Source organism: Peromyscus leucopus, chromosome 8b, assembly GCF_004664715.2.
Source record: "Peromyscus leucopus breed LL Stock chromosome 8b, UCI_PerLeu_2.1, whole genome shotgun sequence".
Classification (NCBI taxonomy): domain Eukaryota; kingdom Metazoa; phylum Chordata; class Mammalia; order Rodentia; family Cricetidae; genus Peromyscus; species Peromyscus leucopus.
In genome coordinates, this window is record NC_051086.1 from 70,133,426 (window position 1) to 70,150,612 (window position 17,187).

The window sequence follows — 17,187 nt, forward strand, 5'->3', positions numbered from 1 at the left end:
CTCCAGTAAGTATAGGTAGATAAACTGGAATAAAAGCACTCAAGGGATTGTCATTGCTTAATTTAAATATGCCTAAACTGCAAATGTCACCTTTTAGATGGCACAGAAAAGTATCTCCTGTTCAAATATTCAAGGTGCATATTTTTTTAATGATTTGTTTTTATTTTATGAACACTGGTGTTTTGCCTGCATGTATGTCTGGGTAAGTGTGTTGGATCCCTTGGTACTGGAGTCACAGACAGTTGTGAGCTGCCATGTGAATTCTGGGAATTGAACTCGGGTCCTCTGGAAGAACAGCCAGTGCTCTCAACTGCAGAGCCATTACTACAGTCCTTCAAGAAGCATACTTTAATATGAGCTTCATGTAAGGTTTTATATATTACATAAGTCCAGTTAAGCAAATTCTATCCGAAGTTACCCTCCTAAACAAAACTGAGTTTCTAGAGACAACACACTCTTTAAAAATTTATCCTAGCAGGGAGTGGTAATGCACACCTTTCACCTCAGCACTCTAGAAGCAGGCAGATCTCTGTAAGTTCAGGCCAGACTGGTCTATATAATGAGTTCCAGGCCAGCTAGGAGAGAGCTGTCTATAAAACAACAACAAAAACAAACAACCAAAAAAACCTTCACACAAAAAATGTACTCTAGTTGTTGGGGTTTAGCCAGCAGCTGAGCCCATGCTAGTAGGCAGAAGGCTCTGGGCTCAATCCTAGCAGCCCCCCTCCCCACCCCCACGAAGTTTACTCTGAACAAATACTTGCACATCTTTGTGAAAGCAGATTATCAACAATCAGAATCACAGTTATGATTGTCTTAGTGCATCTGGTTCCCCAGGTTTGCTAATCTAGAGTTCATTTCCAAATGCAAAGGAGATTCATGAAGCTGCACTACCACGGCTGCCTTCCCCAGCAGGAGAAACTAAATGCGCCTCTGGAGTCGGTGGAAGCAAAGGTTCAAACAAAACATTTATTCTTCTACAATGGCTGTTTACCTCGAAGGACAGTTAGAGAAATGACCTTGTAGATCAGAATTAAGAAAACAGAGTATCAGTATTATGGCAGCTCAGAAAGTTCTTTATATTAGGAGGAAAGAAAAGAAACAGCTTTCCCCTGTGCATTGGCAACATCAGTAAGAGTCATGTTACAGGGATCCTGTCATTTCGACTTAAATGATGACATTTCACAAAACCTGATACAACTGATTGTGAACTGAGAATATTCTAGAAAATATAGGTAATTTTCTTTCCTTAATACATCCTACTGAACAATTTTTAAGAATTTCATCTGTGACAGAGTCTTACTATATAGTCCATCCCAGACTGGCTTTGAACTCAATACCCTTCCACCTCAGTATCCCAAGCATTGTGGTCAAGGAGTCCCCTCCCAGGCTTTCCCTGAGACTCACTGAGCAGTTTGTTTCCCTACAATTTGCAAGATTAAGGAAGCAAAAGCAGGAAGGGTATCACAGACATACAACACAAGTGCCTCTTCCACACATAAGAAAACAGTGTGATGCAAACCAGGCTATTAACAAAGCTCACCAGAATGCCTGAGGACAACTTGGGAAGAGGAAAGAACACTTTGGATCTCAAGTCTAGTTCAGGCACTGGCATTACCTACTTTGAAGTCCCCGGGCCAGCCAATCACTGATTGTTTCGAGGCCCCAATTTTCCCCTCTATTAAATGAGAAGGCACCAACTATGCATTTAAAGAGTTAACTACAATTCTAAATGTTGGTTTCAGTAAATAATAAGGATTCTTACTTAATGTAAGCAAAGGTAGGCCACTTCTAATGATTAGTCAAATACACACCAAAAACTTCAGTGCTTTCTGTACTTGGAAATTCTCAGCTGACAATACTTGATGGCTGAGAGGGATCAGAATTAAACTCTCAAATGCAAAGCTAGTCACTTACTTATTAACTAAGGTGACTAATTGGCTACCTTCAAAAATAGGGCAAAGATCATCATCATAAATATGGGTAATAAATAAGACATGATGTAAATGGTTAAATTTTGAAATACTTCAAAGTAACATTATTCTAAACTTATGTATTCCTAGTTTTCTGAATAAAAACACCATATTTGCACTTACACAGTGATTATCACATATACCATCTCACCAAACACTAGGACAGTCATGAAATGGAGGGAGTCCTTTTATCAACACAACCAAGAGTAGCTCTGAATGCTGGGTAATTTGCCAATCATTGCTTAGTAAGTGTTGGAACCCAGACTTTCAATTCAGGTCATCTGATTTCAAATTTAATGATCTTTCTGGGTGCAATGGCCTTTAACCCCATGAGGCAGAGGCAGAGGCAGGTGAATCTCTGTGAATCTGAGGCTGTCCAGGGCTATAGAGTAAGACCTTGTCTCAAAATCCTAAAAAAGTGGTGACTTGAGCCAAAGTCAGCAAGACAAAAACAAAGGATAATACAACAAACAAAATGTAAGAAAGGATTTGGGCTGAGTGTGGTGGAGAATGCTTTTAATCCCAGCACTCAGGAGGCAGAGACAGGACCAGGATGTTCTTTGTGAGTTCCAGGCCAGTCTGCTCTACTATGGAGTTGTGAATTCCAGGACAACCAGAGCTACATATTAAGACTTTGTCTCAAAAAACAACAAGAAATAAAAAGCAAGAGAAATAAAAGAAAAAAATAATCTGGCAGTTGTGTAATCAATAAGAAAATTAACTAGATTTTAAAATTAATGATATATCAAACTTACAATTCCACTTGTCAAAAAGTAGAAGACACAGCTTTGTCACCTCATTTCAAAGACAAGTGTAAAACAGTTTGTTAACTCAAAAAATAAGGACAATATGATAACAAACATTAAACTAGCTGTAGTTAAATTGGTAAACAGCATCAAACCATTTGCTAGAGTAGTTCAGATATGTGTTTATATGCATATTTTCTTCTGGAATGTGTACCTCAGGGATTTAACTGTACTATTAAATGTATCTAAGAAATATAGCCCTAAAATGTATCTGTTTTAAAATAATGTAGGCAAATAAGCTAAACAGGAGAAATTACCTCTTTAGAATCATTTTGCACCCATACAAACTTGGTCATATTTTTTCTGGGGTACCAAAGGTCAATAAAAACATAACTTTCCACATACAAACTACTGCCTAGTAAGTTTCTTCCCTAAAATCAGATCCAATGGTAACACAATTCATAGATAATAACAGTTGGAATATAGCCGGGCCCAGAACTTGGGAGGCAGAGGCAGGAGGATCTCTGAGTTAAAAGCAGGCTGGTCTACACCAAGAAATCCTGTCTTGAAAAAATAAAATAAAACAAAACAGTTGGGATATTAAATTCTTCATTATGTCAAGAGAAATACCGGGAAAGTTCTCTAAACGATCATTCTCTACAAAATGTCAACAAGCATCTAGGAAGAACAGAAAGATAAAAAAAAAAAAATGCCAATACACATGCACAGCGCCAATCTATGCATTATTAGATTTTTTTGATGGAGTAGAAGCAAAGCAAAAGATGGCTACGGAAAATCAAATGGAGGTCATAAGTAACTTAACACGAGACCATACACTCTTTTGGAATAGTGAAGATTTTTAAATCGACCACCCTGTCTTGCTGCCCTGTACTTCCGCGGCGGTGAAATACAAATGTTGGGGACTAGGGGTTTGGAAAGGGCAGAGAACTCCCCTTTTTTTTATGACAGCTGCAGGAAGAGGCAAGGTCCACAGCAAGAGCTTTGAGAAGGCCCCCTTCCTTTGGCAACTCTGTAACCTCAGGACACCCTCACGCCTGCACTTCATGGAGATACATTTGGAATAATGCGCTAATGGCTGGAGAGGAGAGACACCACATTGAAAGGTCCTGGAAAATCAGCTCGGTCATCAGCAGCGAAGACCTTCTTCATTTAAACCAAGGTTCTGGACACCCCGGGAGGAAGGTGCTCCGTAGAAGCCAAGGACGGCTTCCAAGTCTGGAAGGAATGGTCAGGAGTGTCTGGGTCAGTGTCCCGGGAACCAACCGTGGAGAGGTGTCCCATATAACCTGGCTCCCGCCAGGCTGACACAGCCCGTCAGCAGTGACCTGAAACACTCCTCAAGTGGAAAACAGCGTGTTCTGTATCTGCACCGCCCAAGTGTGAGAGCCACGGGAGAAGCCGAGCTGTGGAGAGCCTCGGCTTGCGCCCCCGAATCCCCGCTTTCGCCTACCTACCCGCTCAGACCCCGGCTTCTCCGGATCTCAGGATCCTGGAAGCGGCTCTCAGCACCGACTCTCACACCCGCCGCTGGGCTCCAGCCAACCGGAACCCACTCGCGTCACTTCCGGTCCGGTCCCCCCGAGGAGCCCGCCTCCAAAAGAGAAATGTTCCACCTTCCTTTTGGCAACCCGAGAAGGTCCTCGCGGGATTTCAGTTCGGCTTTCTCAGTTCGGGCCCTGTGGGTGTGACAAGAGGAAGGATGACTGCGCTTTGTAGTTCCTGATCCGGAACTAGTTTTTCTGGAAACCCGGAAGAAATAGGTGGCGCGCGCGAAGCGTGTTTCTTGTTCGGGAGTGGAGAACCACCGGGCGTGAGCAAGTCCTTCAGGTAAGTCTTGCTTCCTTCCAGGACGATGGAGAGGAGTGTAGTTCATTCTGTCTCTGCTGGAACGTATCTTACTATCTTATCCCACAGTCTGCCCCCTGCTAGCTACTTCATAAACTGTCTTCCGCCCGGTGGCCGCTGGAGGTCTTGCTCGGTCTGCAAACCTTCCTTTGGAAGCAGAAACTAAGATGCTGGGGAGGGATAGAACCCGTATTTTAGTGTCTAGCAAAGCCTCCTCATTTAGGTAGCATTGATATGCAGTCCTAGCATGAGAAAATGGAGAGCAAGCCTCACACTGTAAATACTCACTGTCCGTTTTCGAGTTGTTCAGCCTTGTTCCGACAGGGAAAGAATTCTAAGGATGGATTCTTAGGATGGATTCAAAAGTATTTTTATTTATTGGTATTGTGGTGCATGCACGAAGCTAGGCAAGCGCTCTACCATGGGGCTTTTGTTAATCCCATAAATGCAGGAGTAAGACCACCGACCCATATCCTGGCTAAATAATTAAAGCAAGCTTTTTTTATTCGTACGCATGGGCTGTTTCTCCCTAATGGAGTGGGTCAAGAGATCAGCATTGGACATGGGGAAGACAAGGGGTTTCATAGTTCAGGAGTAGGGGTTTCCAAATGGGGGATTTGGCAGCCAAATAGGCGGGGGTTACAGAAACAGAACATAAGCATAAACAAGTTGGTCCTAACAACCTCCTGAAACAAAGGCATGGTTGCCATTTCCAGGAACAGGCAAGTACAGAACCTTTTGTAGTTAAGATTATAGGTGGGGCATAGCTCAATCCTTGAGAAACAAATTTAATCGTAGACAGAAATGAATATGGTTTGTCTTTACTGTAAGATGGCTTTCAAGCCTTAGATAGAGGCAGATTGGTTTATCACTATACCTCACTAAATTGCACAGTCTGGTCTTGAACTTGGGATGCTCCTCCCTTAACCACCTCCCTCAAAGATTAGAGTTAGCAAAGTTGAAAGTTTTTGGTAAGAAATTAGGACACTGTAGGTAGAAATAGTGGGGATGGAGCCTACAGTAGTAAATACAACAGGACTTGGTGACCAGTGGTATTGGAACATAGGAGGGAAAGTACAGGTTTTCTTAAAAATCAAGAACACAAGCCAGATGGTGGTGGTGCACGCCTTTAGTCCTAGGACTTAGGGGGCAGAGGCAGGTGGACCTCTGAGTTTGAGGCCAGTCTCCTCTACAAAGTGAGTGCCAGGACTGCCAGGGCTACACGGAGAAACCCTGTCTCAAAATAACTCAAAAAAGATGGAATGCTCAGTACCCTAGGTTTGATGATCAGCAAAAAAGAATTCAATCAAAACAAATAGAGTACATGAAAACTCTGTGCGGTGAAATCTAACAGAAACTGGAGGCCCACATTTGGAGCCAAAGTGGCCTGGATGTAGGGCGATTTGGGAATAAATGAGATTGCTCACCTTGATGGAGTTTAGAAAGAAAATTATGTAGGGACATGGGAAGAGGGAGGAACTCCCTTACTCTGGAGTCTGGTTGAAGTCTTTCACCTGTAGAGAAGCAAGAATGTTAACACAAAATTAACAGTTGCTTAAAGCCTATGTCCCCTCCCAGTAGTTGTCTAGGAATCTCACTTGAAACCCCATTTAAAGGCAAAGGACCATGTCCTATGCCCCTTGTACAACCCTAGTGGCTTCTGATTGGTTTGTTTGTTTGTTTGTGTAGCTCTGGCTGTCCTGGAACTCACTTTGTAGACAAGACTAGCCTCCAACTCACAGAGATCCACCTGACTCTGCCTCCCTAGTGCTGAGATTAAAGGCATAGGCCACCACCACCCAGGCGGCTTCTGTTCTCTTATTACCAGATTATAATTCCATCCAAGACACCTCCTGTCCAAAGAGAGAAAGAGGAGGAGAGTGAAGAAAAATGTTTCTTAGCAGCCACCCTTTTAAGATATAACTTGAGAACCACCAAAATGATCTATGTGGCTGAGGCTAAGACAGTTGTGATCTTCCCTTAAGGAACCCAGATCTGTGCTTGGCAATGTCTTGCCTTCTGAGACCCTTTCCTGAACACATACCCATACTTGGTCATGTCTTAGGGGGAGACATTGGATCTGTCTTGTCTGTCTGAGTCTCTTTCTCTTCTAACCCTTGAGCTTAAAAGTATTTAATAACATCTCCCAACTGCTTATGAAATTCTCTTTCAGGGTTGGGGATTTAGCTCAGTGGTAGAGCCCTGAGTTCGGTCCTCAGCTCTGGAAAAAAAAAAAGAAAAAAGAAATTCTCTTTCTGTGTTGAAACTTCCAATCCCAGTTTTGCTTGAGTTGAGCTCTCTAAAAGATGAAAGGACTCCTGCGAGTGACAGTGTGGAGCAGCTGTGCCTCTCTTCCCTCACCACGGACAACCTGACAGTCAAGGCCAGCTAGAAGCAGGGAGAAGTCGTTTGATTTTGAGAGCTCTCTCTTGAGGCTTTGCCACAGTGCGTGGAGCATACAGTGAGTCCTTGGAGAGTACTGATTGGTTGTTTGATCGATTTGATGATTGATCGATTGATTGGAGAGGATTGGAAAAGAGCCTGTAGATCAGTACTGTCTCAGTGTACTTCCATTCCCCCAGCTTCTTTGGGACAGGGTTACTTTATTGTAATTTATACCTGGCCCCAAACACATGAGGCTGTCACAAAGATGGATCAATTTGTCCGGTCTTACATGTTTCTTCAGTGATGACAGTGTCCTTTCTCCCAGTTTGATAGAGTGGTCACTAGCCACTTTCAAATTGTTGAATAAGAGAATTGTGGCTTAGCATAACCTTAGAACTGACTATGTTGCCATAAGTTAAATGTACCTACCTATATGGCACTAATGGCTACCACATTGGACAGCATAGATACAGACAGAAGAGCTGTGTAAGATTGTATAATACTATCCATATCTCCAGCAAATAGCAAGTAGTTTTGCTTAGGATACTGTAAAACTGTCAGGTAAGGTGAGCATTGGATTAAAGTTGAGTTAAATAATTCAAAGGGAAAGGCTTAAAGTTTTCAAAGTCACCAGGGGAATATTGCACAAAATTCAGTGAAACCCCAAAAGAAACAACTCTGTAAGAAGAAACCTGTAAGACCAGACAAGTTGATGCATCTTTGTGATAGCCTCATGTGTGTTTGGGGCCAGGTGTGAATTACAATAAAGTAACCCTGTCCCGAGAAACGACAACTGTCTGGTGGCAATGACACACGTGTGGTTCTTTGAGACAGGGTTTCCCTGTGTACCCTGGCTGTCCTGGAACTTGCCCTATAGTTCAGACTTCCTGAACTCACAGAGATCCGCCTGCCTCTGCCTTCCAAGTGCTGGAATTAAAGGTGTGTACCAGCACTGCCCAGCAAATGTCTGGTTCTTTAGCACTTTTGATAAGCGGGGGAAGAGAGGCACCAATATATGGTGATTAGGAGAAGCGGGTGATTGAGGTTGGAAGTGAAAGAAAAATATTACGCCATGGTGGGTCAAAAATTTTAGGATCAAACCCAGAAAGACAGTTATGGTATGTACTCACTCATAGGTGGATTCTAGATATAAAATAAAGAACAATCAGACCACAACCCATAGAACCATGGAGGCTATATATATAGCATGGAGGTCCCTAGGACGACTGTGGCTTATAATAAATTTCAGTTTTACTCAATTATTGGAAAAAAATAGCCAAATGAATGGAAACACATGAACTATGAACCAAAGGCTGAGGGGCCCCCAGCTGGATCAGTCCCTCTGAATAGGTGAGACAGTTGATTGGCTTGATCAGTTTGGGAGGCAGCTAGGCAGTGGGACCAAGTCCTGTGCTCATTGCATGAGTTGGCTGTTTGAAACCTGGGGCTTATGCAGGGACACTTGGCTCAGTCTGGGAGGAAGGGACTGGACCACCCTGGACTGAGTCTACCAGGTTGATCGCAGTCCTCGGGGGAGGACTTGTCCTGGAGGAGGTGGGAATGGAGGGTAGGCTGGGGGTAAGGGGAGGGGGTGGGAGGGAGGAGAATAGGGGAACCCATGCCTGATATGTAGAACTGAATGGTATTGTAAAATAAAAAATATATATATAATTTTAGGAAAGGATTTTTTTTTAGGTTGAAAAATGAAAAAACAAAACAAAACTGTGGAGTAGATTATTGCATAGAGCATGGCTCAGGTTATCTGGAGCAAGAGGCCTGATAAAACACGCTTGGTGAAGCACCCTAATTAGACTGCCCAAGAAGAGGGTTTTATGGACACACTTATTTTCCTGTGCCGTTTAAGGTTGTCTGTGAGACTGATGATGAGCAATGTCAAGCCCTGAGCTTATTGCTTTGTGAGGATGCAGAGAAGGGACAGACTGAAACACCTTTTAGAGGATTCTGATTGTGGTGACAAGAGATTAGAACATGAGATTAATGACCTCGTGGAGGTGTAGGACATAAGTAGGAAATGTGGAAATCTGCAGTTTTCACTGGTCTCTCTTTTTCCCACTTGTCACTGGTGTATGTGTTTTTAAATGAGATTGAGCAGCTTTTTATAATGGCTGTTAGCTTTTTTAGAATTCAACCACATCTTCTCTGATTGATCTTCAATTTCTCATCTTTAAAAGTTACAGTTACAGCTTCCTTTTAATGTTCAGAACAACAATAAATATATCCACCAAAGTAACTGATTGTCCAAAGATGGATGAGCTTATTTGGGAGTGAACATGACTTTGGAGCTATGCATACCTTTGTAAATTATATATTAAAGGATGTTGAGTCAGCTGTGGTTGAGGATGTCTTTAAGCCTAGCACCCAGGAAACTGAGGCACGACAATCACTGCAAGGCCTTCCAGTCCTCCTGCCTCTTCCTCCTGAGTGCTGGTCAACTTCCTGCATGCTGGAACTACAAGTGTGGGCCACCATGCCTGGGCCAAGGAATGATTTTTAAAGGCTCAGTGAGGAGGGGACATGAACTGATTGGAACCCTAATCCTTGGCTACCAGGCTGAGTAACAAGTGTGATCTCAGTTCAGGCTTGGGCGGGCACTCAGTGAACAGCCGCACTGGCAGAAGTCACCTTCTGTGTGTGCATTTCATTCTGGCAGTCTTTAGTCAGTCACGAGACCCTCTTTTTATAACCTCCTAGCTTTATTCCTTCTGTCGGAGTCCATCTAGGCCTCCTAGTGGCTGTACCCAGCAGGACTGCATAAGAGGATGATTATTTGATCACGGGCCTGAGTACCAGCTGTTTGGAAGGGTCTACACTTGGCTGTAACTAGCAAGGGGGAGGTCCTTTGCCCCTCCCCTTGGCAGTGTTATAAATAGCTCTTTGGAATAAAGCTCTGGGCCGGAGGATAAGGATCTAGGTCCATCCAAGGCTATCCTGTGTTTCTCTCTGTTTCTCTCCCCTCTTTATTTCTATCTAAATCTCTTATCTCTCATTCCTCAAAAGTCCCTGGGGTAAATGTGGGAGCTGGTCTCCCACATCCTTGTTAGGCACTGACAAAAGCAATTTTATTTTATTTATTTATGTAATTATTGAGACAGGGTCTCTGTAGACCAACCTGGCCTCTACCTCCCAAGTGCTAGAGATAAAGGCATGCACCACCCACCGGGCTGTGAATCCATTTTAATCGACAACTTTATAGGTAAAGGTTATAGTATATTACCCATCCTGTGTAGAAGGGTTAACTTTTCTTGAGTCTGATATATGGAATATTTGCTTATTTTACAACCTAGAAATTGTGAAGATTCCTAATTCTACCTGGCAGACAGCTACCAAACATCTGTTGTACTGAACTTCTGGTCTTAGTTTCTCTGTTCCCCTATGCTTCTTTTTGGAATTTGAATGCTTGATTCATTGAAATCTGCATACACTATGTACCTTGAAAAGTGTTTGAAGAGGGAACTAGGTTTGCAGGTACATACCTAGAATCCCAGCTACTGGGAAGGTTGAGGCAGGAGGGTCATGATCATGTCCAAGAACAGCCTAGGCAACTAACAAGATGCTGTCTCAAACAGCAGATGCAGGGGTGAGTCTCACCAGTGGAGAGTCCTTACTAATATATATGCAGGAGGCTCTAGAGTGGTGGTTGTCAACCTTTGGGGGTTGGATGACCCTTTCACAGGGGTTGCATATCAGATATTTACATTATGATTCATAACACTAGGAAATTTGCAGTAATGAAGTAGAAATGAAATAATTTTATGGTGCATGTGGGGGCTCACCATAACATGAGGAACTGTATTAAAGGGTCAGAGCATTAGGAAGGTTGAGGACCATTGCTGTAGAGTTTACCTTAGCATTGCAGAAAAAGGAAGGAAGAAGTAAAGGAAGGAAGGAAGGGAAGAAAGAAGGAAAGAAAAGAAAAAAGAAAGAAAAGGGGATCCCTGAACTGCCTCAATAGGTAAAGGTGCTTGCCCCCAAGCCTGGCAGCCTAATTCAATTCTTGGGACCCACATAGTAGTAGATGAGAACACATTCCAAAGGAAAAGTGTCCTCTGACCTCCACACATTCTTGTCTGTGTGTGCACCCCTGCTACACACACAAGTCACCAGTTCCAAACATTCCCTTGCCAGCTCCTTTTAATCTTAGTGTCCTTTTTTTAATCCATCATTGACACTTGTTAGTCCTAGACTTGGGATGAATCCTGCTTGAGAAATCTGTACAGTTGCATGGACTAGTACTCATTCAGGAAATGAGTTCCAGACATAAATATTTCACAGTTCTGTTACACATGCTCTTCATTCACCTTAATAGCTATTACAAACTTCCTATGATTTCATATCTGATGTTTCATTTTCATTAAGAAAATAAGAGGCAGCCGGGCAGTGGTGGAGCGTACCTTTAATCCCAGCACTTGGGAGGCAGAGGCAGGCGGATCTCTGTGAATTCAAAGCCAGCCTGGTTCTAGGACAGCCAGAGCTGTTACACAGAGAAACCCTGTTTGGAAAAACCAAAAAGAGAGAGAGAAACGGACATCACTTTTAATTTCTGCTTCAATCATTGTAGACTTACATTCTGGCTACATTGTGTGTATTCTCTTTATATACATATTTCTATCTCTGATTTTCCTAGCTAACCTAATAGAGAAGTCAGGCTTTTATCTAATCTTTCATTTATTTCAACCCTCTGAAGGGTCCATGTCTCTAACCAAGTCTAATTGAGACAAACATGGTTTGATACTTTCTCTTTTTCAGGGTTAGCTTGGTGCATTGTTACTATCTTTCTTAGAACTCCAGCACCACTATCCCTGTATGGCTGCATCCCTGAAAAACTACTCATGCTTTAAATAATCCTACATTTGGAGCAGAGTCTTTGTAGTATAAAATGATCTCTCATTTTGACAGCTAATGCTGACAACATCATGTAATCATGAATAATCAAAGCATGCATACTGACTCTTACACACTTGTAATTACTAATTCACTGGACCATCTAAAGTTTCTACTATAAACTTTGACCTGCTTTTGAACTACATAGTTCATGTGCCCACCTGATCTATAAATGAGCTTTATGATATGTATCTCTTTAGTGACTAAGAACTGTAATTGAGGATTTGGTAGAGTATAGCATACATGAAATGCTGGGTTTGATCCCTAGCACCACATAAAACCATTCATGGTGGCATGTTCCTGTAATCCCAACACTTGGGAAATAGAGGCAGGAAGACAAGAAATTTGGTCAGCCTTGGCTTCCGGGGGAGTTCAAAGCTAGCCTGGGCTATGTAAGACCCTCTTTCAAAAACCAAACCAACGAAACAACTGTAACTGAAGGAAGCCAGTTGTGGTGGGACATGCCTGTAGTCTCAGCACTGCTGAGGCAGGTGGATTAGAAGTATGAAGCCAGCCTGGATTACATACTAAGATCCTGTTTCAAAGAAAAAAAGTCCTGTACTTAGTCTGTCATTGTTTAACTAAAATAGTCTTCATACCGATTCCCATAGGAATATTATCTAGAGGAGGTTTAAAGTTATACCCAATACACTTGATTGTCAATAAGTTTTAGTTGTCTTGGCAGCCTGGTGTTAGACTTGTGATCCCAACTCCTTAGGAAGAAGTAGAAAAATCATAGGTTCAAAGCTAACCTGGACAACTTAGACCTTGTTTCAAAATAAGAGGTAAAAAGAAGGCTGGGCATACAACGTGGTGTTAGAATACTTGGCTAGCCTGTGTGAGGTCCTGGATCAGTCCCTATTGCCTCCAAAAAATTTACTTCCTTCTGTAATTAATGTAAGTGTCTAATTACCTGGTGGCCCCTGTGCTGGGCAGAAGCTCCTCAACTTGCTGGAATCCCATCTTTACTCTTGCTTGTTCTAGAAATAGACAAGTGATGGTTGGCATGAGTTTGGGGATATATTAGCACCACTACATGCCAGCTGTGGTGGCTCACATCTGTGCTCCCAGCAGTGAGAGGCTGAGGTAAAAGATAGATAGACACAAATGTGAGGTCACCCTGACTACAGAGTGAGACCCTGTCAACAACAGCAAATAATCAAAGAACAAAGAAAGAAAGAAAAAAAAAAACACAGAATGGTACATTTTAAAAGTGAATGTGCCGGGCAGTGGTGGCGCACGCCTTTAATCCCAGGACTCAGGAGGCAGAGCCAGGCGGATCTCTGTGAGTTCGAGGCCAGCCTGGTCTACAGAGCGAGAACCAGGACAGGCACCAAAACTACACAGAGAAACCCTGTCTCAAAAAACCAAAAAAAAAAAAAAAAAGTGTGAATGTTATGGTACGTGAATCTTTTTGGGGGTGGGGATCAAGATAGGGTTTTTCTGCGTAACCCTGGCTGTCCTGGAACTCTGTAGACCAGACTGGCCTCAAATTCACAAAGATCCACCTGCCTCTGCCTCCACCTCCCAAGTGCTGGGATTAAAGGCTGCACCACCACCACCACCACCACCACCACCTAGCTTGTGAATTTTATCTTAAATAATTGATACTGCTATACTGTCTTCAATTGAAAATCTTTGGTACTTTAAAATCAATCTGTGATACTTAGTAGAAAGGAAAAGTAACAGCTCAGGACCCCCAAGGCCAAGTTCTCAGCACAAAGGAGATTTATTTGCTCCCTAAGGACAGAGGGCGGGGATAAGAGACAGACACAGGAGATAGAGGATGAGGGAGAAGAGAAAGGAACCAGGGAAAGGGGGCAGGGGTATTTGTCCCAGAGGACAAAGGATTGCCTCTGGATAGAGAGGAGGCAGACGTGGACACAGGAAAATGGCGGTTTATAAAGGTACACGGGGGAACCTCATGTTAGGATGAGGTGTCTAACTTTAATTGGGCATGTTAATTAGGTGAGCCAAAGGGGGCTTCGGATTGCTGGGCTTCAATATGTTGATAGCTGGACCACGGTAGTCAGCCTCAGGAGGAGGGATTGGCTAAAAAGTGGAACAGACCTTGGTGGCTAGTTTTAGGAATGTAATCTAACAGTTTTCAGCAAGGCCAAGGGATTGGGAGAAGGGCAAGGCCTGCCAGAGCCATGCTCAAAGTGGCCAGAGTCCCTCCACTTAGCATATGTTAACATGTCTTTACGTTATGAAGGATAAAAGGGAAATTTAGCTAAGGTAAGTGTTCCCATCCATTCCACTTAGGTTGTGCATTGCACAGTTCCCAGTGTGTCACATAAGCACTGTACAATGATGGTTTCGTGTATGTGAACGCTTGAACACTGTACTGGAGGAAGAAACTGATGGTAGTTTCTGCCGACATAGAAATCCAAGCCAGGCTTGTTGCTCATTCCAAATCCCACCATGTGGAAGGTTGAGGCCAGAGGATTGTGCAAGTTCAAGCCTGTCTGGGTTCCAGGCATGGTGAACTAGAGTGAGACCCTGTTGAGAAGGGAAGGAGAGAAGGGTATCTAGTGCCTCTAGGATAGCTACACTTCTAGAAAACTCACAGATTTAAGACCCCTACTACTTCAGATACTGTGTGTTCAGCTGTAACATGAATTTGTATTAGGATCTTGGATAAGTTTCCCATCCATGCTAATTTCCAGTGCTGCAGCTTTGCCTACAGCATCCTGACTTCATGGCCTAGTGCGCCTCCCACAGGCTTACCATGACAGTGAGAACCACTGTATTATGAAGACACAGACAGACTTACACTCCTTTCCAGAGTGAGTTTTTATTTAGGCTCTTTGAAGGGGGTCCCTGCCGGTGTCATATAGGGAAGTGAACCGTGTGAAGAGATAAGAATGAAAACATGGTGCACATTGACTTCACCAACCTGGATCAGACTTCTAAGAGTCTATTACCAGACAGTTCATTGTCAGCATATTTAAAACACAGTACAATTTGGGAAAAGATTTCCAGGCAACCATCAGTCCAATTCCAGGTGCACAATAAAGCTTTAAAAACTTTGTAAAAGAGTTTCTATGTAGTCAAAGTACATGTGACCATGAGGGTGGATTCTATAGTAAAAAGACCTAGAATTTAGTGTGGTCTCTGACTGATAGTATAGAGGTCAGCAGGCCATAAAGAACTTGTGAAATCTCCCCTAAGGATGGGTAATGGTCTGGGGAAGAGTCTGGAATAACCGTTCTGGGGAATTAAGGTAAGCTCTGTCCCTTCAGATAGCAAAAACGTCACCAGATTGTTAGCAACCTCTACTCTCCGCTTTCTTGGATGGAATGGAGGTATTTGGTTTGTATCTCTTCCATTGAGGAGATACCCCTGTGTTGTAGATGTATCCAATCGTCTTTTTAAAATAAAAAACACAGAGCCAATGTAAAAGAGAGAAAGCCGAGAGGTCAGAGCTCAGAGATAAAATCTTACCTCCTGCAGTGCTCCTAACTTCCCCGAGAGCGAGCTACTTCCTGTTTGTCTGTGTTTAAATAGTCTTTTTGTTCTGCCTTCTCATTGGTTCTAAACCCAACCACATGACTGCCTCATCACTGCCTGTAAGTACCGCCCTCCAGGTCTTAAAGGCATATGTCTCCAATACTGGCTGTATCCCTGAACACACAGAAATCTACCTAGCTCTTCTAACCATCACACTCTTGCTATGGCTTTAATAGCTCTGACCCCATGGCAACTTTATTTATTAACATAAAATTAAAATTACATTTCAGTACAAATAAAATATCACCATACTGTGTGATTAACATTCCTGGTTCTCTTAGTGTTTCTCTGTGAATACAAGGACCTCTGACCCCAATAGTTCTTTAGGCATATTGGCCAAGACATTTGCTTTTCCCACAGGATTTAAGGAAGACTAAATAGTAGGGCTTTTAACTGAAAAGATTCTGCTGCCTGCCAGGCGGTGGTGGCGCATGCCTTTAATCCCAGCACTCGGGAGGCAGAATTTACACAGAGAAACCCTGTCTCGGAAAAACCAAAAAAAAAAAAAAAAAAAAAAAAAAAAGATTCTGCTGATCATTCAAAATTGCCACAACTATTTCTTGGGGGGTCTTTCAGTCGTCTAGTACTTGGGGTGGATGGAAGCAGGGTCTATGCATAAGATCCACAATCTATCTTGCCTTCCTCTGTGTGGCTCTAAAACACTGCTTGCTGCTTGTAGGTGGTTTATCTGAATAGCTTGAAGCCCCAGTTCTAGATAACAACTTCTCTCTTTTCCCTTAGGTACTCTCCAAGTTCTTGGTTATGGAGTATTTGGCTCATCCTGGTACACTCAGCTTGGCTGCTGGAGTTGCTTGTGGCATGTGCCTGGGCTGGGGCCTCCGGGGCCACCTTAGGATGTTCCCCCAGAACTCAACAAGTGAGACAAATAGAGACACAGAGACAGGAACCGAAGGAAGCATCTTGGGAGAGAGTGGAGAGTACAAGTTGATACTTGTGGTTCGAACTGACCTAAAGATGGGAAAAGGGAAGGTCGCTGCCCAGTGTTCACATGCTGCTGTTTCTGCCTATAAGCAGACTCAAAGGAGAAACCCTCAAGTGCTCAAAGAGTGGGAGGACTGTGGCCAGCCCAAAGTGGTGGTCAAAGCCCCAGATGAAGACACCCTCATTGAATTACTGACCCATGCAAAGATGTTGGGACTGACTGTAAGTTTAATCCAAGATGCTGGACGTACTCAGATTGAACCGGGTTCTCGAACTGTCCTGGGAATTGGGCCAGGACCAGTAGAACTAATTGATGAAGTTACTGGCCACCTAAAACTTTACTAGATGAGCTTTTGTGCGATGTGATTCTGTCTGAAAACTGAAGCTTGTCAGTAACAATAAAAACTTAATTTTTGCCCCACTTTAAAATCTGTTCCCATGTTCTATCGTGTTCTGGACCATTAATATCTTGAGCTTAAAATATTTTTGAAGGGCTAGAGAGATACTTGCAGAGGACTCTGGTTCAGTTCCGTTATCTAGATGGCAGTTCACAACCATCCCTAACTCCAATTCCACAGGACCCAACACCCTCTCCTCATCTCCTCCACCACTAGGCACACAAGGTGTACATATATTCATACAGGCAAAACCACCATACACATAAATCTAAAGAATAAACGTAAGCCTTTAAATCACAGCACTTGGGGAGGCAGAGGCAGCAGATAGATCTCTGAGACCAGGCTGGTCTACAGAGTGAGTTCCAGGACAGCCAAGGTAGAGATAGAAACCCTTCTCAAAAAATAAAAAATAAAAATATTTTTTAAATGTTCTGGAGTGATAGGTGCTGAAACAGTCTGATG

The 17,187-nt window shown here is 43.0% G+C and overlaps 2 protein-coding genes across 2 annotated transcripts in view; one reads left to right on the plus strand and one right to left on the minus strand.

Moving 5' to 3' along the window:
* Nucleotides 1-4,458, minus strand: part of Vmp1 (vacuole membrane protein 1) — a 104,936-nt gene extending 100,478 nt beyond the window's left edge. Inside the window, exon 1 of the mRNA XM_028878281.2 lies at nt 4,195-4,458. The gene's annotated coding sequence lies outside the window, so the exon portion shown is untranslated. The remainder of the gene's footprint in view (nt 1-4,194) is intronic.
* On the plus strand, nt 3,812-16,756 carry Ptrh2 (peptidyl-tRNA hydrolase 2). Its single transcript, XM_037201181.1, has 4 exons — nt 3,812-3,982; nt 4,083-4,418; nt 4,475-4,567; nt 16,127-16,756. The coding sequence occupies exons 1-4, from the start codon at nt 3,812-3,814 to the stop codon at nt 16,670-16,672; spliced, it is 1,146 nt and encodes a 381-aa protein (XP_037057076.1). The 3' UTR covers nt 16,673-16,756.
* Nucleotides 16,757-17,187: the final 431 nt, after the last annotated feature.